At 49.3% G+C, this 24,824-nt stretch overlaps 1 protein-coding gene across 16 annotated transcripts in view; it reads right to left on the bottom strand.

The window, feature by feature from the left end:
* ZNF618 (zinc finger protein 618) overlaps positions 1-24,824 on the bottom strand; it is a 177,008-nt gene that overhangs the window by 33,540 nt on the left and 118,644 nt on the right. For 9 of the 16 annotated variants that reach the window (XM_078061644.1, XM_078061648.1, XM_078061645.1 and 6 more), the window contains exons 4-10: positions 18,379-18,456; positions 17,728-17,766; positions 12,806-12,895; positions 11,848-11,883; positions 11,678-11,755; positions 5,181-5,240; positions 4,554-4,643 (exon numbers count right to left, since the gene is read on the bottom strand). In XM_078061644.1, the coding sequence (XP_077917770.1) occupies positions 4,554-4,643; positions 5,181-5,240; positions 11,678-11,755; positions 11,848-11,883; positions 12,806-12,895; positions 17,728-17,766; positions 18,379-18,456 (471 nt within the window). The remainder of the gene's footprint in view (positions 1-4,553; positions 4,644-5,180; positions 5,241-11,677; positions 11,756-11,847; positions 11,884-12,805; positions 12,896-17,727; positions 17,767-18,378; positions 18,457-24,824) is intronic. The other 7 variants (XM_078061650.1, XM_036121920.2, XM_078061652.1 and 4 more) reach the window with 3 other exon arrangements.

Below are 24,824 nucleotides of genomic sequence, written 5' to 3'. Positions count from 1 at the left end.
CTCAGGGAATACTCCTCCCAACTCATTTCTAAGAGGCCAGTTTTACCCTGATACCCAACTTACATTACAAAAAAGAAAAGTACACTACTGGTTGGAATGCAAAATGGCATAACCACTCTGAAAAACAGTTTAGTTGTTTCTTAGAAGTTAAACGTACACCTATCATATGATCCAGCTATTCCACTCCCAGGTGTTTACTCAAGATTACTGAAACCAACTGCCCATACAAGTACACAAATGTTCAGAGCAACTTTATTTGTATTAGCTCCGAACTAGAAACAACCCAAATGTCCGTCCACAAGTGAATAAAGCAAACTGTGGTATGTGTATCTATGCAATGAAATACTCATCAATTAAAGGGAATGAACTACTGATACATGCAACCATGGATGAATCTTAAAACAATCATGGTGAGTAAAAGAAGCCAGACCCCCACAAACACACAAAAAGGATATATACTGTAAGATGCTATATATGCAATATTCTAAAAAATGTAAACTAATCTATAATAACAGAACGTACATCAGTGTTTGCCTGGGGATGGGCAAGTGGTGAGTAAGGGATTATAAAAGAACACAAAACAACTTCAGAGTGATGGATGTGTTTGATATCTTAATTGCAGTGATGATTTCATGAGTGCATACATAGGTCAAAACTTATCAAACTGTACAATTTAAATATAGGCACTTTATTGTATGACACTATGCCTCAATACTGTTTTAAAAAAAATCACCAGAAATATTTATTTTCTTGATTATGACCATCATCAACAAACCACTGATATTCATGGGGCACGGCTAATTCTAGGATTGTAGTTCCCTAGCCTTAAGTCAGTTTCGGGAGTGATATTAAAAACTATGTAAAGGGGCACCTGGGTGGCTCAGTCGTTAAGCATCTGCCTTCGGCTCAGGTCATGATCCCAGGGTCCTGGGATCGAGCCCCGCATCAGGTTCCCTGCTCTGCGGGAAGCCTGCTTCTCCCTCTCCTACTCCCCCTGCTTGTGTTCCCTCTCTTGCTGTCTCTCTCTCTGTCAAATAAATAAAATAAAATCTAAAAACCAGGTAAAATCCTGGGGAATTTTAGATAGAAGTGATCAGAAAGTATGTTCTTGAAAGCAAATAACTCTGTATACAAACTACCCTAGGTCTTAAAGTAATTTAGATACCTTTCCAAGAAAAAGAAGTTTCACAGAAGAAGTCACTCACTAGGCAAAGAGGAAATATCCTAACATTGTAAGTTTCTTCAGTTCATTTCATAGTTGGGACTCTCTGATAGTTTTAATGTGTTTTAATAAAGTATAGGCATGGTGATTTATTTAAGAACAATGACAATAAGGGTGCCTGAATGGCTCAGTCGGTTAAGCGTCTGCCTTTGGCTCAGGTCATGATCCCAGGGTCCTCCCTTGCTTGGCAGGGAGGCTGCTTCTCCCTCAGCCTTTGCCTGCTGCTCCCCCTGGTTGAGCTCTCTCTGTCAAATAAATAAAATCTTAAAAAAAGAAATGACAACAACAAATCAATCCATGTAATATACCATATTACCAGAATAAAAGAATCCTAGAATCATCTCAATAGATGGAGGAAAAAAGATAAAACTGATTTATGACAGAAAATTTCAGTAAACTAGAAATAAAAGGTAACCTCCTCAACTGATAAAGGGCATTTATAAAAACCTACTTCAGCAAATGTAATACTAACTGATGAAAATGATCACTGTTCATGGTGAAAAACTGAACCCTATGATTAGGAAAAAGGCAGAAATACTCAATTCTTCTATTCCACAATGTACTGGAGGGTCCTAGTATAGTGAAATGAAAAAAATAAGAAGAAGAATACAGACTGGAAAGCAAGAAGTAGAGCTATCTTTATTGGTAGATGAAATCAGTAGGTACAAGGAAAATCCTAAGAAATTGACAAAAAAGCTATTAGGACTAATTCACTATTAGTGAACTTAGCAAAATTTCAGGACGCAAAATCAATACACAAAATTTTGTTTTTATGTAATAGCAACAAGTAATCGGACAACTACAAATCATAGTAGCAAAAAACAAAGTACTCAGAAATAATTTCATGAAATATGTATAAGACTTCTACTCTGAAAAATATAAACTATTGCTGAGAAAAAAAGACCTCACTTGGAGAGATATACCATATTCATGGATTGGAATACCCAGTATTATTATGATGTCTATTCTCTCTAAATTGGTCTATAGATTCAGGGTAATCCTAAACAGAATCCCAGTTGGATTTTTTTTAGAAACTGGAAATTAGAAATTCCCCTAACATTTATATGGGAGAGCAAAGTTCCTAAAATTGACAAATATTCTATTAAAAGGACAAAGTTGAAAAACCAAGAGTACCTGAATTTAAGATTTACTATAAAACTCCAGTAAATAAGACCATATTGGCATAAACGTAGATAAATAGACTGACAAAACAGAAATAAACTCATATATACTTATGCATGCATCTGATTTTCAACAAAGGTTGCAATGCAATGCAATGGGGAAAGAACAACTTTTAACAAATGATGGAACAACCAGATCTCCATATGGGGAAAAAATGAATCTCAACTCCTATCTCTCACCATTCACAGTTAACTTGAAAAGATCACAGACCTAAATCCAAAGGCTAAAATTATAAAGCTTCTTTTTTTGTTTTTTTTAAGATTTTATTTATTTATTTGACAGAGAGAGACAGAGCAAGAGAGGGAACACAAGCAGGGGGAGTGGGAGAGGGAGAAGCAGGCTGAGCAGAGAGCCTGGCGCGGGGCTCGATCCCAGCACCCTGGGATCATGACCTGAGCCAAAGGCAGATGCTTAACGAATGAGCCACCCGGGTGCCCCTAAAATTATAAAGCTTCTAAAAGATAATTAAGGAGAATATATTCACAATCTTGAGGTAGCTAAGATATTCTGGGTAGGACCCAGACAGTACTAACCATAGAAAAAAATTGATAAATTAGACTTTGTCAAAATAAAAACCATTTATCAAAAGATACTGTATGAAAATCAGAGGGCATGCTGAAGACGGAGCAAATATTCACAGTATATAAGACCTGGATCTAGAATATATAAAGAGAGCTCTTACAATTTAATAATACAAAGACAAACACCTCAACCACAAAATGGGCCAAAGACTTTAGACAATCTGCATAGTAAAGTATACAAATGGCCCATATGCAGATGAAAAAGTGCTCAATGTCATCTGGTCATCAAGAAAATACAAATTAACACCACAATGACCACTACACACTCACAGGAATAGCTAGAATTAAAGAGCCCATCACCTCCAAATGTTGGCAAGAATGTGGAGCAAGTAGAACTCCCATACATGGCTAGAGGGAGTGCAAGATGCTACAGCCATCTTGGAAAATGGTTTGTAAGTTCTTACAAAGTTAAACACTCTCCCCTATGACCTAGCAATTTTACTCCCTGGTGTTTATCTGAGAGAAATAGACACATAAGCCCTCAAAAAGCCTCCTACAAACACTTTCATAGCAGCTTCATTCATAAGAGCCTAAAACAGGAAACAACTGAAATGAACAACAAAAGGCTAAACCAAATGTGGTATTTTCATAAAATGGAATACTGCTCAGCAGTCAAAAAGAATGAACTGATATATACTACATGTATGAGTCTTAAAGACATTTTGCCACGTGAAAGCAGCCAGATACAAAGAGTATTATTATACGACTCCATTTGTAAGGACTTCTGCAGTCAGTGTAGGTTCTAAATACTCTCATCAGACCCAGGGTCCTCAAGCCCGAGCCCTGGGTACCACCTGAAGCGGTCAAGTCCAGCCCCTAATTCCACACAGAACCCATCGGCGTACAAATCTCCAGATCCGAAGGCCACTGGAGGGGCTGTTTCAGCCTCGGCAAACCAATCCTCTGTTGGATCTAGCCTAAATCTCTCATACCCTCCTTGCCCACATACCTGGGGATCTAAGGATGGAGCCCCCTCTGACACACAGGAGGGAAGCTGTGAAATCAGTAGTTTCAGGAGAATGGAAGGCTGGGATGTCCCACAGGAAGGGCACTCAGAACTTTTTTCTTCCAGGCCAAGGGAGAAGGGAGAGATTGAGGGCCAGAGACAGGATGGGACCTGCCCAAGGTCACGCAACCCTGCGACCCAGCTGATTAAAACCCAGGGCTTCTGAGTCTTGGCTTAGTGCCCCTTCTAGCTTTCCACCCCTTCCACCACCAAAGGCAAAGAGGCAGCTGTCTTGTCTAGCTGGCCATGGCTTATTAGCTGCATCACGTGGCCCTGGCTCTCATGAACCACATGATTCAGAGGTGCTTAGAGGTGAGGACAGGACCACTGAAGGATGTGGATGATTGATGCCCACCCTGAGTCTCCCGATGGCGACTCAGGCTTTCCTGGCTGAAGGATGCGGCCTTCCCAGCTATTCCAGCTTCCGCAGTAAGGTGGCCCAGGTCAGACCTGGACACCTGGAGATTGCCCGGGGCCGAGCTCATCTTTGCATTCACCCTCCCCTGGCAAAGCCTCCGCCTAGGGCTGGCCCACCCCTCCCCCAACCAGAGAAGGTACTCACTGATGGGGGCGTGTAAGGCCACGTGCTCCTGGTAGGGCGTGTAGTACTTGTACTGCTTTCCGCAGAATTCACAGGTGTAATTGCCAGTTTCTGTCCAAGGAGAGGAAAGGGTGGGAATGGGCTCCTGACTCCCGTCCAGAAGCAGCAGCATGCTCCCTCCCCTCCGACTCCCCCTCATCCTGGGACCAAGTACAATCAGGAGCCCAATGGAGTCAGACCGCCTGGGTTCAAATCCCAGCTCCTCCATGTCCAGCTGTGTGACCTTGGGCAAATCTCTTAACCTCTCTGTGCCTCAGTTTTCCTATCTGTAAACGGGGGTAATAATAGGACCACCTTCTAGGATTGCTGCGAGGATTAAATTTATATGTCAAGTGCTTAGAACAGTACCTGGCACACGCGGTTTCTCCAACACTCCACCCCCAGGCCCTGGTGTTCAGGAAATGTGTGGTGACCTGAGCTGACCCCCCAGTGCCAAGATGTCGCTCAGCCCCTTCGCGAGCCCTGCCTTCTGCAATGGCCACACTTGGGTCCCCTCGTCTCCAGGACCTTCCCCGTCCCAAGCACCCCCACCCCCCAGCAGGAGGGGGTCACATCTTCCTCTTGGGTCCCACCAGACTTTATCTTTACCTCTCTTCTGGCACTGCCTAACTTCTTTCTTCTTAAAAATTTCTGATGTAATATTGTTCACTGGGGGAAAATTATAAAATACTGATAAATACAAATACAAAATTTAAAGAGTAAGAGAAATTTCAATCATCTGTCACCCCCAAACAAAGAGTAGCAGCTACCCCTTGGAGGGGGAGCGTGCAACCTTGCCATCTGCCCCAGGCCCCACCCCTCCCTCCCATCTCTTCCAGAGCGGGCTTCTCTCCCCCTGACGTCATCTGTCTGGCTCCAATGGGCCTTGAATTAGCCAGCCCTGATCCATATCCTCTTTGTAACCTGGTGTATTCAATCGACAATACTTTGTGGACATCTTGCTTAGTCAATAAACATCGATCCCTACTGCATTTATTGGCTGCATGGTTCCCCCCGGACTTTGAAATCTGCTGAGCCAGTCTACTACACCAGGGGACGTGTGGATTGTTTCAAAATTTTTCCCTTACCAAAAAAAATAAATAAATAAAATGCTGTGATCCACATCCCTATAGAAATGTTTGCCCATTTGCTCATTATTTTTCATATCGCTGCAAAATGAAGATTTATGCGTAATTGTTGCTCGTTATTTCCTCAGGATAAATTAAGGGTATGCATTTTTAAGGCTTTTGATAACCATAGCACCAACTACGTATCAAAAGGTTGGGTCAATTTTCATCCCAATCAGAAAGATTTGCCTTATAGGGGGAACCACACCGCACTGCTGCTTTCAAGTTCCATTTGTCTGCGTTCTAAGGAAATTGACTATTTTTCACGTTTAATTAACCGCAGTTTTTCTTCTGTGACTTTCCCATTTGTGTTCACAGCCAATGTTTCCATAGGTATATTTACCTTTTTTTAATTGCCAAGAACTCCATACATTAAGGACATCAACAATTTTGTTTATATGTTACAAGTATTTTTTCTCAATTTTTTTTTATTCTGTGTATGGTTTTTCTCTCTCAACATGGACTTAAAACATTTTCATAACTTTTATAACTGATGCACGAACACTGGAAAAGATCTACTATTTGCTGTTCATAAGCTTCAAAGCTGTTAGAGCAACTGTATTAACTGTATTATTCAAACCCTATTTGATCCTATTTGTCTACCCGTTCTATTGAAGACTGCATGTTGTGATCAATCCTTCCATTGTGTCGTACTTCCAAATTTATTTTGTATATTTAGATGCAATGTTGTCTGATGCATATAAATAAGGCCCATGAGATCAAAATCGTCACTGTTAACTGTAGCCTTCAGAACACGACATTATTTTCTAACACAGTGCTTCTAAAAGGTGTGGTCCCTGGACCAGCAGCATTAGCATCATCGGACAATCGGTCAGAAATGCAAGTTCTCAAGACTTCTCCAAGACACACTGAAAGTTAGTTCTAGGACCAGGATCCAGGAATCTGTGTTTTAACATAGATCATAGAAAAATCTGACACACAGGAAACTTGAAGAACCACTGCTCAGATATTTAATTACACTGTTGTATTAGTTCGTCTGACATTAGTTATTAATTCTTGATCATTTATAAGAGCCTCCTTTCTCCTTATTTGCATGCGCCTAAAAACACTTCCCTAAATTTTCTTGGGAAAATTCATTAAAAAGATACTTCGGCAAATGCCACCACAAAATGCTGAGCAAAAGCAATCATGGTTCCTGCCTTCGAGGAGCTTACAGTCTGGAAAAGGAGATAGAAAAATCAAATAATCACACAAACTTAAAAACTGCAACCACAATGGGTGTTCTTAAAGGAGACATTTACAGTGCTATGAAAATCCCAATAGGGAATTCAATTAGTTAAGGAAGCAAGAGGGAGCTCCCTGAGAAAGAGTATAAGATGAGGTATTATGAGGTATGTCTCTAATAAACCATTATTTCAAATTAACTGGAGAACCTTTGTCTTCTAATAAAAGAGATTATGCCATTTCCTTTTATTGCTTTAATTGACTTGGTTTTACTTGTTCTGTGTTTTGATTCCTTTATTTTTTTCATGTTCTACCCTTTCTGGTTTGTTTCCTTCGTTTTCTGTTGTTTGATGCAGGAAATCTTTTCTCTGCCTTTCCATTATTCTCCAATATTCCATTATTTTCCAATACTCTCCTTTGTCTGTTTTACACAGCATGTAAGATACATCTGTCTGTTACAGTTAAGCAGAAAATGACGTTTTCAAGTCTATTACCATGGAGAAAGGTAGCTTTACTCCATGCTTCTCAAACTTCAGCAGGTTTAAGAATCATCTAGAAGGGCGGTTACAACACAGATTGCCCGGCTCCGCCCCAGAGATTCCGATTCCATGGGTCTGGGGTGAAGCCTAAGAATTTACTTTTCTGATAAGCTTCCAGGAAATGGTGTTGCTGCTGGTCTAGGGCCCACACTATGGGAAGGACTGGTTTAATCTACTCTACCGTATCCTTCACCTATTCCTTCCTTCTCGTGTTCTTACAAGTCGTTTTTAATACTGTAGAATGATCTTTGTCTTTTGCATTCAATTCTGTAATCATATTCGCAACATTTTAAACTTATCTCTAGTTTATCTGGTTTTAACATTGACCACAAGTCCTCCTGTGCTATGAATTCATTCCTCACAACTGTAGCGTATTTTATGAATTTTTTGAAGATGGGTACATGGGGAAAATAGTGTGTTTTCAAGCCCTCACTTTTCCCTTTACTCATAAATTACAATCTGTCTAGATATAAAATTCTTAGGTTGTAATCTACGTTTCCCTTCAAAACATATTCCATTATCTTTTGGCACTGAGTACTACTGTGCAGAAGTCTGAGGCAAGTCCCCTTGGATTCATCTGTTAATAACTGCCTTTTCTTATGCCTGGATGCCTGCATGTTTTTTTCCTTCATATTTATAGTTTTAAAAAGTCACAAAGATCTACTGAGTTACGGGTCTCTTTATATTGAGAAAGATTATAGCCCAATCATCTGTCATCCCCTGACATACGGTGAGCCCTTAAATCAGCATACATGGGTCTGCCTTTAGCAAATCTTTCTTCTATTGTATCTTTGGAGCATTGCTTCTGTCCCACTGGTACAATTATCTGGAACTGGCTCCCCAGGCTCCATAGTTAGCTTGTTTTCCCCTTGTTCTCTTGATCTGTTCAGGTTTCTCCTCCCCATAATTAATTCCATTTCTGCAGATCAACTCTGCTCTTTACTACGCACAATGTAGGTTTTAATTCTCTTTTCTGTTTCTCTGCAGTCCTTCACCTCACTCCTTTCTCGGCCTCTTCATTTTATCCTGCTGCTCTGTCACCAGACAATTTCAGGCTCCTCTCTCACAGGGGTCATGGTATGGACTGAACCGTGGCCCCCACCCCACCCCCAAAGTCAACTGTTGATGCCCCACCTCCCCATGTGATGGTGTTTGGACATGGGGCCTGTGGTAGGTAACTGGGTTGAGAGGCGGTCATGAGGGTAGGGCCCTCATGACTGGATTAGTGCCCTTGTAACAAGAGGCACCAGGGAGCTTGCTTGCATCAGTCTCCCACCACGTGAGGGGCACAGATGGAAGGTGGCCATCCCCAAGTCAGGAAGAAGGTTCTCACCAGAACCTTGACCAGGCTGGCACTTGGACCTTGGACTTCCAGCCTCCAGAACTGTGAGAAAGTAAAGCTGTTTTAAGTCATCCAGTCTGGCACTTTGTTATGACAGTCCAAGCAGACTAAGAGAAGTCATATTTTCTTAGATTCAGTTGTGGCTGTCAAACAGAATTTTCTTCTAGATTTTGTAGTAGGTCATTTTTAGAGGTATGCTTTTCCTCCGAGTCTCCTAAATTCTGTCTTGTTAGGTGGAATTTTTATAGTCTCACGCTTTGGGTTTTTTTCTTTTAATTTCAAAGTTTTTCAAGTTACTCATCCTTAGCCACATATAAAAATCGAGTAAACTATAGACGATCCAGACTTACTGTTTTCAGTAGACATGAGTGAACTGTTCTTGAGCCTCCCATTATCACGGCAGTAAATTATCATGGCAGACCACTATCACGGTAGTAATTCTCAGATCTGCAGCTGGACAGCGGGCTGACACGCAGGACCCCTGTGACCAACTGTCTCCTCCTAGGATTCTTCTGCTGTCATGGCTCCAGCTTCCTCCTCCCTAAGTACCTAACTCCCCAATTTGCTCAGGTGACGTGGATGTGGACAGTGTACTTCCCGGCATGCACTGCTTCTGGGGTTTTCCTCTTCCGGGACCCACAAAGCTCTACCTGTGGCCAAAGTCCCTTTGTGGGGCTCTGTGCCTCTCATGACTCCTCTTACTCTACAGCTTGTCATTTTTAGGGTTCTGTGACCTTGGCCTGCTTGAAACCCAAGATGCAGCACTCTTATCTCATAAGGCAGCTCCTGAGTGGTAACAGGAGATGCTCACACTATTCTAGCAATCTCAGTTTCAAAAGGTCAAGCTGGGAGCATGCAGGGAGCCAAACCCAGTTCCGTTTTCTCAATGCAATTCCCAACTGTGTATGATGTGTGACAATTCCTCCCAGATCCTAGCACTGGTCGTCTGTCCAACTCAGTTACTGATATACGGAACAAGTTTCATCTAGTTCTGTAGTGAGTTTTCTTGTCATCAGCCCATTCTTGAGTTAAGGAAACCGTGGATTAGGGAGATCATAAAGCGTGTAGGACGTCATGCAGGTATGAAGTGTAGAGCGGGGGTTTCATAGATGGGATGCTCTAAAGCTCCCAGTCTTGGCCATTTCTTGACAACTTCACTCATTTGTTACGTGCTGAATACAAGCCAAGGGCTGGGCTAGTCCCTTCCTGCATGCATCCTCCAGCGGCCTTACAGAACAGAGAGATGTTCTCATCCCCAACTTCCAGATGAGTCAAAGGACACTAAAAAGGGGTAAGTGGCTAGTCAACTGGTGATGTCAGCATTCAAACCCGTGCCTGATTCCAATTCTATTTTCATAATTACGATGCTAAGGATGGAAGGGCAGGGCTAACCCGGGGGCAGTGGACCGGCAGTTCTGAGATGGCAGGTCACAGATCCCACTGTCCCCATCCTGTATCTGTCTATAATTGTCCATCACAGAACAGGGCTCACTCGCAGGTGGGTTTCGCCACAGTTTAACTTTTAGCAGTTTTAGCGTTGAGGGCTTCCTTATTTTCTTCGAGAGAGAGAAACTGGACACATGCGCATAGTAAACTTGACAAGTACTGCACTAACCGCTTTCACAGATACTCTTCCAACCCCGGTCTCCTGAGTGCTTAAGAGTTCAAAGAAAGCAATGACCCAGTCAACGCATTCCGAAGGTCAGGGCCAAGCTCCACCCTGTGAGGAGCACCTCCAGCTTCGCTGTTTTTCCTGCCCTAAGATGTCCTCATGCATTCATTCAATGTTTGCGTGTGTATTTTTGCAAGCTACCTGAAATCCTTATTGTAATGAGGCAGAGTCAACAAAGGTCTTTTCTTGCTGGGTGGTAAGCGAGAGGAGGGGGAATGCAAATTCCTGAAGGGCTGGACCAGACACCTCTCACTGGCCGACTCCACCCAATCCATTCTTCTAGAAACAGCCAAAATGGTCTTCCTAAAATGTGAATCTGATCAAGTCCCTTCCCCACTTGGGAAACTCTCTAGCTCATTTCCCTCAGAAGGAAGTCTAGATGCCTTCCTCTGGCATTCAAGGCTAAGACCCGAACTCAGAAACTGATTGGCCTTTCAATTCCCTAGAACAAGAGCTGCTCTCCTACCTTCACCCCGTGATTCAAGAGCTCATTCCCCACCCTGGTCCCCAAAGCAGGAGCCTCCCCGCTTCCCAGGGCTGGTCAGGTGCTTCCCCGGCCCCCATGGCTCCCTGTGCTGCAGGTCATGCTCTAACTATCTGCGCACTGACCTACTGCCCCCTTCCTGTGCCAAGTACCCAAAGGCAGGGCCACAACTGCTTCACCCACTGTGTCCTCCCCACACCCCACGCACGTGCGCTGAGAACAGGCAGCAGGTGTGGCGCCTGCCCTCAGGGGTTTCATGGGACAAGGACAGATTGTCCATGTGGCTCCCTTGGATGGCTTCATTTGCCGATGAACCCCTTCATTTGCGGATGATGACAACAAGGGTTATTTTCCGAGCACCTATTATGTACCAGGCACTGTGCTAATAGGTGATTTACATTCACGATCTCATTTAATCCCCCAACAAACCTTCGGGGAAATGTAGTCCTCATTGACAGGTGAGGAGCCGAGGCTCAGGACGGCTAACAGACCACCAGGGCACCAAGCATGTGCTACACTCACTGCCCTGACCTTGACCCTGTGCTGTTCTGCTGCTCCTCAAAAGCTGAAGTCCTAAGACTGGCCCATCTGACAGGTGGCAAAGTGAGGTGTAAGGAAGCCAGCGATCACTGGCCAGTAGCACTGTTGCGGGATGAGTGAGGTCACCCCCTTCCAATGGCAAGACTCACCCCGCCCCCCTCAGCTGGCCCCCAGCTGTCTCCCCACCCAGCCCACCCCCAGAGAGAGGCCCGCATACTTGGCCCGATTTTCTGGAATGGTTCCGGGGGCTCCTCCTTCACCTCGTCAGTGGCCACAACACCTTGGTCGAAGGGGTCTGTGGGAGAACACACAGCCCTTAGCGCCCTGGTGACCAGGTCTTGGGAGCCCAGGCGGGGACAGGGAGGTGGGCAGTCACCAAGGACTTACCTGCCCGATTCTCGGGGGCCCCTTCCACACTAAACACTGCGCCCGGGTGGGAGGCAGCAGCCGCAGAAGGAAAGAAGCAAACAGGAGCCCTGTTAGTCCCTGCCCACAGCTGCCTCTGCCCAACGCTCCCAGCCTCTCTGGGACCCAGGAGAGCCGCCGTAGCCAGCGTGGACACCCCAGAAAACCAGGGGCCACAGGAGAGCACATCCCAACCAGGACGCAGCCCGTGCCTCCGTTCCTCATCCTCCCCATGGGCTAGGGCCCAACCCGGAAGAGGGCAGATGCTATCTGCCCAGCCTGTTTCTGGATCCTGTTTCTGGATCGCTGCAGCCACTCTAGAGTGCCAGGAGAAAAAGAGGAAGAGACCAGTTAGGAGAAAAAGAGGGGATGAGAAGGAGGACAAGCCAGTGGCAATGGGCGGCAGGGCCTGGCTGGCACAGCTTGCGACAGGCCGGGGTGCAGAGCTAGAGAGGAAGCCCCCTCCATCCCTTCCAGGTCCAAGACCCTATTTCTAGGCTTGAGAGTCTAAAAATAAATTACCTAAATTTATGGTTCTAATTTCTAACTCTATAACCTAAGATGCTAAAATATCATCATTCATTTTAAAAAACTGGTTTAATTTCATCAGAGCATGTGAATACTCAGTACGAAATTGTAAAATGCATCCATATGAAATTGCTGAAATTCGACGGATTCTGACCTACCAAAATGGCAATTTCACTTGGGCTACCCTAATCAGAAGAATATATGGAGTATGACGGGGACCTTCTCTTTCCCAGAATCCTCAAAGGTCGGTCACTCCCCTCATGGTCTGCCTGCTGCCTGACCTTCCTCTGGGTGGGAGGAGAGAGGGGACAATTGGTGGTTGGAGGGGGGAGCCAGATGAGCAGCCCTGGTGCCGGGGGGGGGGTGGGGGGGTGGGGGTGCTCCTCTTCACAGAGTGAGGGGCCCGACTCACCATCCACGGCGTGCAGGTCCCGGTGCTCCTGGAAACAGCTGTAGTACTTATACTTTTTCCCACAGATGTCACACGTGTACCTGAAATTGTCTGTGGGGGATGGAAAGACACAGGCAGTTACCAGGACTTTGGACTCTTGGGCTGGGGATTTTTTGGGGGGGGCCAGCTCATCTGCCTTAGAAGCCAACATGGGACTAGGCCACACCGGCCCCAACCAGTGACCCGTGGACAGTCTGTCCTGGGAGTGTTAGGGGTTCTCTACACAAGGAGATACGAGAGCCTTGAAGCAACGTTCAAACCAAACCCCAATCCCACTCTGGGTGAGCCGAGCTCCTAAGCCCCCCCCCCCTTCTTGAGGTTACAAGAGAGTAACTGTCACTGCACCTACTATTTCCTGGCGCTGCATGCGCAAGGGGCCAGGCTGGGCACTTCGTCTGCCTTTCCTCCGTTGGTCCTTGTGACCAAGGCAGGAAGTCGTAACCCACTTAACACACGTGTAGACGGAGGATCAGAAGGGACCTGTCCCAAGCCCCACAGCGAGGAGGGCCTGTGATAGGCAGCTTCCCAATGACCCTGGCCTCCTGGCGTACACACCCGTGTCATCCCTTTGCTTTGAGCCTGAGCGGGACCTAGGGATTTGCTTCTAATGAAGGGAATGTGATAAAGTGATGGGATATCATTTCTGAGGTTAGGTTACAAAAGACCGTGACTTTCGTCTCGCTCACACTGCCTTGCTCTTACGGGCTGCCCCAGAGAGAGAGCCATATGGCAGCCTCTGGGGAACAGCCAGTGGGGAAGTGAGGCCCTCAGTTCCACAGCTTGGGAAGGACCCAGCCTGCTAACAGCCACGTGAGTGTTGAAGCAGCTCCTTCCCTGGCTGAGGCTTAAGAGGAAACCACAGCCCTGGCCCACACCTCCCCTGCCCCAGGAGCCCCACAGCCAAAGGACCCAGGGAAATCACACCCAAGGTCTGACCACACAAATCGAAATAACCAATGTTCGTTTAAGTCATTCAGTTTTGGGGCTATGTGTTACACAGCAAGAGGTAACGAATACAGGGCCAGAGTCTGGATGATCCCTAGGTCTATCCAAATTCTGAGGCCAGACCCACTCAGGACACTGCTCTCACCATGCACTAGCATGGACCTCCCGTGTGTATTCCTTGGGCAGATCTAGGGATGGCCCATTGACCCCCATCTTCCTGACGAGGCCCCACACAGGGAGATTGAATGGCTTGCTCAAGGCTGCACAGTGGGGCGAGGAACAGCCAAGATTCCAATGTTCACTTAACTCCATGCCATAGCTAAGTCAGGGCACATGGCCCTTCTCGGTCTGCAGAAGCCACCTCCCACTCCTGACTGACGCACCAGGCCTCTGGCCCTTCTTATGCTCCCCAGCACTCAAACACAGCATTGGATGCGACTCCCTCCATCCCAAGGTTGCCAGGCAATTCTACAGGAAGGTTTCTGGTCCCTGCTTAGCTCAACTTAGGGGCACAGAGGACATCAGCCTTCTCCTTGCCTCTGCCCATCATCTCTTCCACTGCACCTGCAGGCTCTCAAAGTCCCCAGGGCCACAGAGATTAACGGGTCCCCAAGCGAGGTGCACACAGCGTCAGCACACACAGTCCTTCTGAGGGTAAGGGGACCAGGCCCTGCCACCTCCATGCCCACCCCTGAACCAGCCAGGCAGCAGTGGGGGGGAGGTGGGAGGGTGTGGAGGAGGAGAGACCTGGTTCTGCTCTGTCTCACTCAGACTGTCAGCTCAGCAAGTGCGGACCCTACCTCGGGGTTCAGCTTCTCTTCTTTTCCCCCTAATCTGAGGGGATAGGAAGGTCATAATGAGCTGATTCCCATGACCTCTTCCAGGCTGGCCATTCTAGGATTCCAAGCCTGGCTCCAGCTTCAATCCAGCCTAGACAATAACCACCACCACATGCCCCATCATGTCCCATCTGGACCGTAATTCTCTCTCGGTGCTGGACACTGGGGAACACACCTGAAGAAGTCAAGGCCATCCAGGGTCTGGCTCCAGACAGGTCCCTGCCCCTGAAACGCCCCTCCCCTACTGGCTAGTGCTGGTCGCCCTCCACAGCTTCTGGAAACACCGTCTCACCTCTGCTCACACAGCCCCTCCTAGCACCTCCAAGAAAATGAGAACCCCCAGCTTTCTGCCACTGAGAAGCGTCATCACCCTGCTCTGCGGAATCCCACCCCACTCCTTCTCAACACGCATGGGGACCACACTCCCGGACCCACCTAAGGCAGGAGTAGATTAGGACAAAAGACTTATCTGCAAAGGAAAAAAGGCAAAATGATCTTTCTGTCAATGAAACCACATTTTCAGAGCCTCCAAGAGAGCTCAGAAACTCTAGGAATGGCACTGCGAATCAGTCTGGGGGGACAGGCTCTGGAGTCAGGCTGCCTGACTCCAATCCGGCTCGGCCACCAACCAGTGTGACTAACACTGGACACACTCCCAAACTGCTGCACCTCGGTTTTCTCATCTGCGAAATGGGAACGATAGTACCTTCATCTCCCAGAGTTGTAATAAAGAATGAGAGAGCACAATGCCTCAGAGACAACAAATACTTGGTAAACGTTACCTAATACTGTTTCGGAAAGGGAATCAATGTAACAGCAGGAAGAAAATTGGACGTGGAGCTAATCTTTTATTTTCTTAGCTAAGAGATGGGTGACTGGGCATATGCCTCCATTTCGGACTGTACAATTTTTCTAACAACTAAATCAAAGACCCTGGACTAGAAGGCGGGAGGGAGGCCTGGTTTCTAGGCCCACCTCCACCACTAACAAGTTCCACTGAGTTCTCTCTGGGACTCAGTGTCCTCATCTGCAAAATAGGTAGGCTGGACTTGGTAGTATTCTCGACACAACGCTTTTGGCTCCAGGGCTCCACGGTCAGGCTCCTGTCACGAGGACGCCAGGCTTTCTGAGCAGGCGCTGCTGGCCTGGGTCAGGGTAGGGGTGCAGGACTGAGAATAAAATAAAGCACAGTGGCCGTGGGGAGAAAACTCCCTAGGGAGGAAGGCAAAAGTGATGGAAAGACTAAAAATACCCCCAGTGACAGTCCTCTAAAGCCAGTGGGCCTCCGGGAACCATGGAAGCCAGATGGAACACAATGGATCATTGAGGGGCTGCCAGAGAAGTCAGGGGCCCAGAATAGCCAAGGAAGGAAAGATAAATAGAAAAGATCTTTAAATGTGTGGCTGACCACAGGCAAACCACGGGAGCCCAAAGAGAAGGAAGCTTCTGAAGGAGAAGGGAGCCAGGGGCTAGGCTGGGGCAGGGCTCAGGGAGGAGGGACAGGCTTACACCGCTTCCTAGCCAGGGTCCTCCGGCAGGTGTCAGGCCTAAGTGAGCCTCAGAACGTCTAGAACACGGAATCTTAGCCTGCCCTGCCTGCCTCTCATGTGATGTGGGAATCCAAGGAGAGAATGGATGGGAAAGGGCCTCAGAAGAAATGCTTTCTGGACCGCGTACAATTAAGGCCCTGCGTTGGCCCACACACCTCCTCAATCTGCTTTGTTATGGAATTTTTTTTGCGGGGGGGGGGGGGAGAGATCATGTTTATTATTTTTAAAAACCTTTTATGGCAAGAAGAATAGGGGTTGACAAACTACGGCCTGCCCACCCTCCGTTTTGGTGAAAAATTCGTTTCCATATCATCTCCGGCTATGTTCATGCTACGTGGCAGAGCTGAGTGGTGGGGACAGAGATGTCTGCCCTGCAACATCTAAAATCCTGACTATCTGGTCCCTACCAAAGAGTCTGCTGACCCCGACGCAGAAAACTGTTCAGCTCCTTCAATTTTCATAAACCAGAAACACCTGTGTCATCAGCACCCAAAAACCCCTTCCCAAGGATAACCATGATTTCTTCCAGCATGAATCACTTTCCCAATTTTGTACTTCCTGTACACAGATCTTAGAGGAGGGGCTCTTGTGTTGGACTCCTTTTGCTAACATTGTGTTTGTGGGTAATCCACATTGCTGGGTGTAGCCATACATCATTCCTTCTCACTGCTTCATGCGAACACACCACGACTGATCTGTCCATTCGCCTAGCACTGGGCAATCAGGTGGTTTCTGGTCTAGGGCTTACAACAGTGCTGCTAAGAATATCCTAGTTCCCAGGCGCCTGGGTGGCTCATTCCATTGAACGTCTGCCTTCGGCTCAGGTCATGATCCCAGGGTCCCGGGATCGAGCCCCACGTCGGGGTCCCAGCTTCCTGCTCAGTGGGGGGTCTGCTTCTCTCTGCCCCTTCCCCATGCTTGTGCTCGCACCCGCTCTCTCTCTAATACATAAAATCTTAAAAAGAAAAAAAGAATATCCACTTCCCATCTTTTGGTGGACATGTGCACATGGTTCTGTTGGGGATACACCTGTGAGTAGATGGCTAGGTTCTGGACCTCAGGTTCTTTGAGCGGGGAGAGGTTGCAGCCCCGTCTACACCCATCTGGCTTCTTCTGAGGCCCGTGGGTTTAGATCTGGGGGCAGGGCAAGCAGAACGCTGTCCTCAGATGGCAAGGCCCTGTGAGGCCCAGGCTGGGGTAGTGCACCCAGAGATTAGCGCCCATGGGTGCTCATGAGAAAAGCCTCGGAAGTAGCATTTCCCAAACATCAGCCCTGAGTTTGCCAGTGAGGGACCCTGGGAAGTGTACCACAAAGAAACATGTTCATCTTAGCAGAACTCAAGCTTCCCCAGGTTATTTGGCCAGAGAACCCATTACTGATAGAACATGTATTAGCTTCCCCAGGATGTGTGCCATGAACACACTTTGGGAAAGGCTGCTCTGAGGTACCATCCTACAATGTCATAAAGACCCTCTGGCCCCAAAGCCTGAACCCACAGGCCCCTTGGGACAGTCCTGAGGGGGACAAGAGCAAGGGGAAAATACTCACTGCCTTGGGAGGCTCCCTCCCCTGAGGTGGCTTCGGTGTCTGCAAGAAAGAGAAAAATGAGAAGTGAGCGGACTGGACCCATGGCGCGGCCAGTGCCAAAGAGCGAGAGGAGCGGGGGCAGCCGGTGATCCCACCACAACGTGCCCAGGACACTCTGTGCCCATTCACAGCCCCTCCCTGTGCCCCCTGCCATCAGTCAGGCCCAGACCCATTGCCCGTCCTCCCTGGCACCATCTGTCCTGTCCCCTCAGCCTCCTCATCTTCAGAACGGAGACAGCGCCCTGCCCCCACTCCCAGGGCTGCCAGGAGGAGCGCACAAGAGGACATGTGAGCACCTTCCCTGCAGGGGCCGCTCACACCAGACGGCACTGATGCACCCTGGGAGGAAGCAGGCCCGTGGGGAGCAGGCAGGGGCAAGGGTGGCAAAAGCCCGGCAGCATGTCCTCCCAACCCCCCCACTGGCCCTGTGTGCTCTCCCAAGTAAGGAGGCCTCTTCTCTCCACCTGGGTCTCCACCCTACTGCAGACAGAGTGAGAGGACTGGCGCTCTGGTGTGTGTGTGCGGGGACGGGGGGGGTCCTGGGGTCATCCACAGGCCAGGCAGAGAATGGGGAGGTGTGGCCCTCGGCTCTGCCCCGGGGATGCCACGCACCTCGGTGTGCCCGTACGTGGGTCTGGAAACAGTTGTAATACTTGTACTTCTTGCCACAGATTCCACACTCATAGGATCCTGGAAAACAGGAAAGAAAGGGACAGCTCAGCCAGTACCCAACATGTGCAACTATGAGGTCCCAGGACCCACAGTGACGCCCCCAAGTGTCACGAACTCCATGACAGGGGGCAGGGGTCACCCAGTGGGCTGTCTTAGTCCCAGCAAGCAGAGCAGCAGCAAGGACCAGCAGACACAGGCCCGAGCTGGAAGTCAGGAGCCCGGGGTCTAGTTCCAAGTTTCTACCCCAACTCTCTAAGTGACCTCGGGCAAGTCACTTCCCATCTCCGGCGCTCAAGTTTCCAAATCTGTTAAGACGGAGAAGACAAGTCCTTCTTATACTTATTCCTTGAGAGGAAAAAGGAAATGAACATAAAAGTGCTCTTTCAAACTAAGGAATAAATGGCATCCATGGAAGGAAATCAACATGCATTTCAAGTAACTTCTACCTCTCCTCCTTGCCAGGATGGGACAGAGGTTAAGAGGACAGTCTTTGAACCAGATGGATCTGATCCCTGTTCCTGTTCTGCCACTTACCAGCATCATGCCCTAGGTTATTCCCTTAGACACATTAAGCCTCAGTCTGCTCATCTGTCAAATGGGGCTACAAACACCTACCTCACAGGGGTGGCCCTATATCCCCCCTAGGAAGTGCCCAGCCCTATTAGAGATGCGCCCTGCAGGGAGAGCACCCTCCCCGCCCCCCGCAGTCTGCTGAGCAGCTTTCTTGTTCTCTCAGACATATAGAGACCGACACGGTGTAACTGCCTGACTCCAGTCCTCTGCCAGGCGCTTCTCCCAGGAGCTGGGACTGAAATGGCTGAGTTCCCAGCAGGCATTTCGGACAGGTCAAGGCGGAGCCCACGCTTGCAGAGCACACACAAAAGGCCCATGGCAGGAAGCCAAGCAGAGCCCATCAGACCCAGCCTGGCAGGGGCCCCAGGCTCAGAGGCCCTGCTCATCCCTCACAGAGGCCCACGACCACCTGAGTCCGAGCCGCATCCTTCCTAACAGACTGGCCAGGAAATTCACACCAATACAGAGGCCCTGGCCCCACGCCAGGGTCAGTGCCCTACAACAGCTGGGGCTAGGGGCCTAGGAATCTGCCTTTTTCAAAAGGGTCCCTCAGGGGATTCTGAGCAGACCAGCAACCAGGTTCAGGAACCACTGACTTTAGAGTAAGACAGACCTGGGAGGGGATCTCGGCTCTACCCTTTACTGGCTGGGCCTCAGTTTCCTTCCGGGAAAGAGGTGGATAATGCAATAGCATCTAGGCGAAGACTGGCTCGTTCCTGCCACGAGCCCAGGTGTTCAGTGAGTGCCCGCATCACCAGCTATTTTTGCCTTCAGCCTCTCCTGGGGGCAGAGGCCTGTTTCCTGGGTGCAAACTCCAGGTATCTGATTAAGTCTGAGGAGCAGCGAGTCGGACTGTCTGCTCAGCTCTGCCACAGCCCTCAGCTGACCTCAGGCACATCCCTTTTCCGGTCTGGGCCTCAGCGGCCTCACCTGTGACCCAGGACGGTGACGCCTACGTCTCACGACCGAGGTCAGGACTAACAAGACACACAGGTGGCCTTGCCGCCTTACCACTGTGGGTCATAAGGCGGACGCTGTCATCCCAACACCAGCGTGGAACCTCGCAGCCTGTTATCCAGTGGTTTTATCCGCCTGAGCCGTGTCTCACAGAGAAAAATAAAAATGTGGGGAGGGCAAAGATCAGATTGCGTATTTCTTTGTCTTTAACCCCGTGATTGGCACACAACGGGGGCTCAATAAATTCACGGTGTCCTGCAGTTCTACTCACCTGTCACCGAGTCCTAATGACCCCGACTGCCTTCCTGTGCCTCTACCCCACTCTTCAACAGTTTCTGCCAATTCCCCTTCAACCAACTGAGAATTTATGGAGGATTTTCAATGTGCCTGGCACTGAAGCCCCAACCATGAGCCAGTCCACGAGCGATCACTGCCCTCCGTGAGAGGAAGCAGACAGACCACTAGGCAAGGGGACAGGCAGGGTGACAGCGTTACGACAGTGACGTACGGAACCTGGTGGGCCCCAAAGCGAGGGACAAAAGTCAGAGGGGTGAACAGGCGGGAGAGGCGAAAGGAAAGGGGCAGACGGAGTGGAAGGTGGCCCAGGGAAGGGGGAAGCCCTCCCGAGAAGACCAGAGGCCACAGCCTGTGATGAGGCAAAACCTGGTTCAGATCTGACCCACTTCCAGATGAAGTCTCTGTGCCCCAGCCCTGCCCCCTCTCTGCCACAGATCTGGGCCTCAGTTTCCCCACTATAGTCAATGACCTAAGGACTTTCTCAAACTGTGTAATAACTGCAGGCTGCAATGGGTTCCCCCAGTTGCCCACCCACTTCATCCTGTTGATAAGCAAGCCAGGTCCCTACCGGCTTTATGGGATTTTTCCCTCAACCCATAGAGGGAGCAGAGGATCCTTGAAGCCTTGCTCCCGGATCTCAACCCACACAGTCTCACAAGGGGGGTGGTCATCAGTCCTGCGCCCTCTCCTGGCTGCCCCCCAGGGCAGAGTGGGGGCCCTCGCCCCGTGCACGGAGTCTCAGGCCTGAGTTCAAGGGCCCGCCTGTCTCCTCACTGCCACTCACCCTAAGACCCCAGGCTTCAGGCGCTCTGTGTGCAGGGGGCTGGGGGTTGCAGCCTGGGGAGAGTGCAGCAGAGCGTCAGCCCACCTGGGTTCAAATCCTGGCTCACTACCTAAGCAGCCAGGGGCCCTGGACAAGTCACGGAAACACTCATGCCTCAGGCTTCCTCTCTAAGCACAGGAAAATGGTACCCAGCTCGGGGAGCTGGGAGCAGTAACTCTATGGCTACAGAGCACCGTACCCAGTACAAAACAGGTACTCAGGACAGCACAGCTGCTGTTACTAAGCAGCATTTTCCAGAGTTCTTTAGAACCCAACTTCCTGAACGCAGCCCGGGAAAGAGACACCCACGATCAAGCGGGTGGGAGGCACGGCCGTCTTGGGAAGGCGCGGTGCAGGGGGAACTTAGGGACAGGTCCTACAGGAACCTTGTTTAACCCCAGCTCTTCCAACACATGTGGCCACAGAACTCCTTTATGGCCTTGGCTTGTTTCAAAGTTGCAGTCCACCCTCCCGATTTCCACAGACTGTCATCCCTCCGATGGCCAAGTCCTCCAGGCCCCTGGCAGGCTCAGATTTGCTGCCCTCTGGCAGTGATGGGGTGGATGAGCGTGGCCCCTCGTGGCCCTGTCTGGCCGTGCCCCCACCTGCATGCCGGCCCCATCAGGTCGTCCTGCCCCTCGGCCCTCACGTACCAGATGCATATCTCAACGCTTGGTCAAAAATCCAGGTCCCTGAATAGCAACTTCGCACAGATCCACCGTGGGGGCTGCCTTCAGGCGCTTTTCCATCTGAATTACGTAAGAAATCAGAAAGATCCCTTAAAGTTGGGGGTGCCTGGGAGGTGGGGGAAGGAGCCAGGTGAAGGGGAGGGCTCCACGTCTCAGGTTGGCCAGTCACCTGAGCTGCCAGGGCCTCGGCTTCTCCATCTGCACAAAGAAGTGTGACCAAGATCGTGCGGTCTACTTTTTCAGCGAAGAACCTGTCCTTCCCAGGGGGGCATCCATACCTCCCCTGGGAGGCTGGGCTATGGCAGAAAACAGCCACAGGCCCAAATCCCCCCGAAGTTTTATGTTTTCTCTGTATTCTAACTCGTGACGTAAATAGAACATAAAATTATCCATTGTATGGCTATTTCTCCCCAAGAGCATTCCAGCAAAATGAACCTATAGGGAGGATATGCCCTGCCTATGCTGTGGCCTGGTGCCCCTCCCCAGCCAAAGCCTCTGCAATACCCCAGTGTGGTGCAGGGGGGCGCTAGCGAGCCTTCTTGGGGATGCTCAGCTCAGACAGTCCGGGTCCCCAAAAATGACTCCCTCCCCGGCTCGCTTCCTCACTCTACTGGGCTCCCCAACTACCCCTGTGTCCTTTGTCACCACCACTGCCTACTAAATGCCAGGTGCTTAATGCCCTTCATTCGAGCCTCTCCTACATCTCTGCACAGGGCTGGCCTCCGAGCCCGACGCACAGCTGAGGAAGCAGAAGCTGGCCAAGTGGGCAGCCACGTGGCCAGCTCAGCTCACCCTCACACGCCCGGCAGACACAGGCGATTATCATCCCCATTTCTCAGATGAGGTAAGTAAGGACTGCAGGGACCACACATCCGGCCACAGGCGGCTCAGACTGGCAGTGATCGGGAGCCAGTGTATGTGCCGGCCACACCTCTGGGAAAGGACCAAGAACAGATGGTGCTTGTTAACATTTACCACCCACTGGGTGCACCCAGGTCTCATTCCTGTCCTCTATCCTCCCAGAAGTCCTGGTGTGCTTGGGACAACTCCGTACCCAGTTCACTGATGAGCGTGAATGTTCTAGGGGCCAGGCGGTCCAGGGTGGGGGCTACTCAGCTAGTGGCTGGCCAGCCTTCAGAGCCACCCTGCTGCCACCACACCAAGTCACCTCTGGATGCCAAAGGCACTCGGGCTTCCCCTTCAGTCCCAGGGCTCCCCCAAGTGCTGCAGGGCAGCCGACCCCCTCCCACTCCCGCTTGCCCCGCCATGTCCAGTCCTGCCTCGGGACTCCCAGAGTCCCCTATCCCCTCTCAAGGCTGCCAGCGGCAGCTGACAGAACATGCCAGCACACGGGAGCCAAGCCTCTTCCTCTCCCCAACCCTGTCACTAGTGACGCAAGAATCCACAGGCACTGAGTAACAGAACCTGTCTAGCATTTCCCGGAAGCACTTGGCAGACAGCCTGGCTTAGCTCCCTCCCCAAGAGCGCAGGTCAGACCAGGTGAGGCCAGCTGGGACCAGGGGGCTCTAGTTGCTGAGGCCACGTAGGGGAGAAGTTGGGAAGGCTCCGGCAGGGAAGGCTGGCCCTGAGGACAAGCAATGAGGGCAGCAAGCCTCAGCTCTACCATCTGCACCCAGCCAGCTTCAGACAAGCTCAGACACCTTTCTAGACACACAAAATGCAACGAGACAGAAATCCGGAGCAGGTGAATGAGAAGACAAACACAAGAAGGTGGGGGTGCCAAGAAGCACCGAGCCCTCTTGGTTCTGGGACCCAGCAGGAGCGAGGCCCAGAGCCTGCTGGCAGACAAGGGAGCTGGAGAGGTAAATCATGGACAAGTGGGTTTCCTGAGGCTCTTAGGGCTTGGACTCAGACCAAATGTCTTTGGGACCAGGGTCTTCCAAGTAAGAGTACAAATCGCCTGGGGATATGTGAGCACAGGCAGTTTTAAGAGAATCAATACCCCAATCATCAACTTCCAAATATATTCTTCCCTAAAATCAATGTGCTGGAGATGTAGCGGTGGGAGGGGAGGCCCCATTCAGCTGGCACTCCTCACCCACCCCCTGACACGCTACAAGCAAGACAATTCCTTCACCACCACCCCACCATCGGGGCTGCCCATCTCACGGCTCCAAGCAAAGAGGTGATCCCAAGTATCGGAGTGAACCTAGAAAGTGGGCAAAATCTAACACCAGGGAACAAGGCTTTCTGTGAATCGTGTGATTTCCAATTCTTTACTCTCCACGAAACTGAAGAAGCATCTAATGGAGCTGTTCGTAGAGAGACCATTAACAACAGTGTCTGATGACAGACCCCATGCGATTTTCAGCCCACAACTTGGAAAGAGTTCCAAAAACTGAGTGACGCTCAAAACTGCATCCATCCCTGGTTCCTTACCTATGTGATTAAGCTTTCTAAGTACTTACATGTACAGAAACCAAAAGGCAGGAGTTCAATTAATGCTAAATCTCGTCTCAGCCGTTAAGCGTCTGCCTTCGGCTCAGGTCATGATTCCAGGGTCCTGGGATCGAGCCCTGCATCGGGCTCCCTGCTCGGAGGGAAGCCTGCTTCTCCCTCTCCCACTCCCCCTGCTTGTGTTCCCTCTCTCGCTGTGTCTTCTTAAAAAAAAAAAAAAAAAAAAAACTCGATCTGGGAAAAAAATGTTTTAAAAAGTACAGTTTTGTGATCCCAATTTTTTTTTTTTAGAAATTTCTATTTCAATTTATGTACATCTTGTTGTAGCAGATGAGTGTAAAACAGTGATCAATAAAAGACTCTCAGGCATAAAAAATACATTACATTAGGATAAAATCCTGCAAGGGAAGTGGACTGGAAATATGAGTTCAAGGAGAGAAAGGGAAAGATGTAAAATTTCTGACTGCTAAAGATGAGCCTGTTCGCATGTTTTTTAAATGGATGATGGCAGATATTAAACAGCAGTGGCTTTGGATTCTCTCCGATACATTTAGAACAGTGGTTTCACAGTTATAGTTCCAAAATGACAGGTTTTTTTTACACAACACTCCAGAAATTAGATCCTTTGC

Source organism: Halichoerus grypus, chromosome 14, assembly GCF_964656455.1.
Source record: "Halichoerus grypus chromosome 14, mHalGry1.hap1.1, whole genome shotgun sequence".
NCBI lineage: Eukaryota > Metazoa > Chordata > Mammalia > Carnivora > Phocidae > Halichoerus > Halichoerus grypus.
The sequence above is the reverse complement of the archived record's forward strand: the minus strand, read 5'-3'. Positions and strand labels throughout refer to the sequence as shown.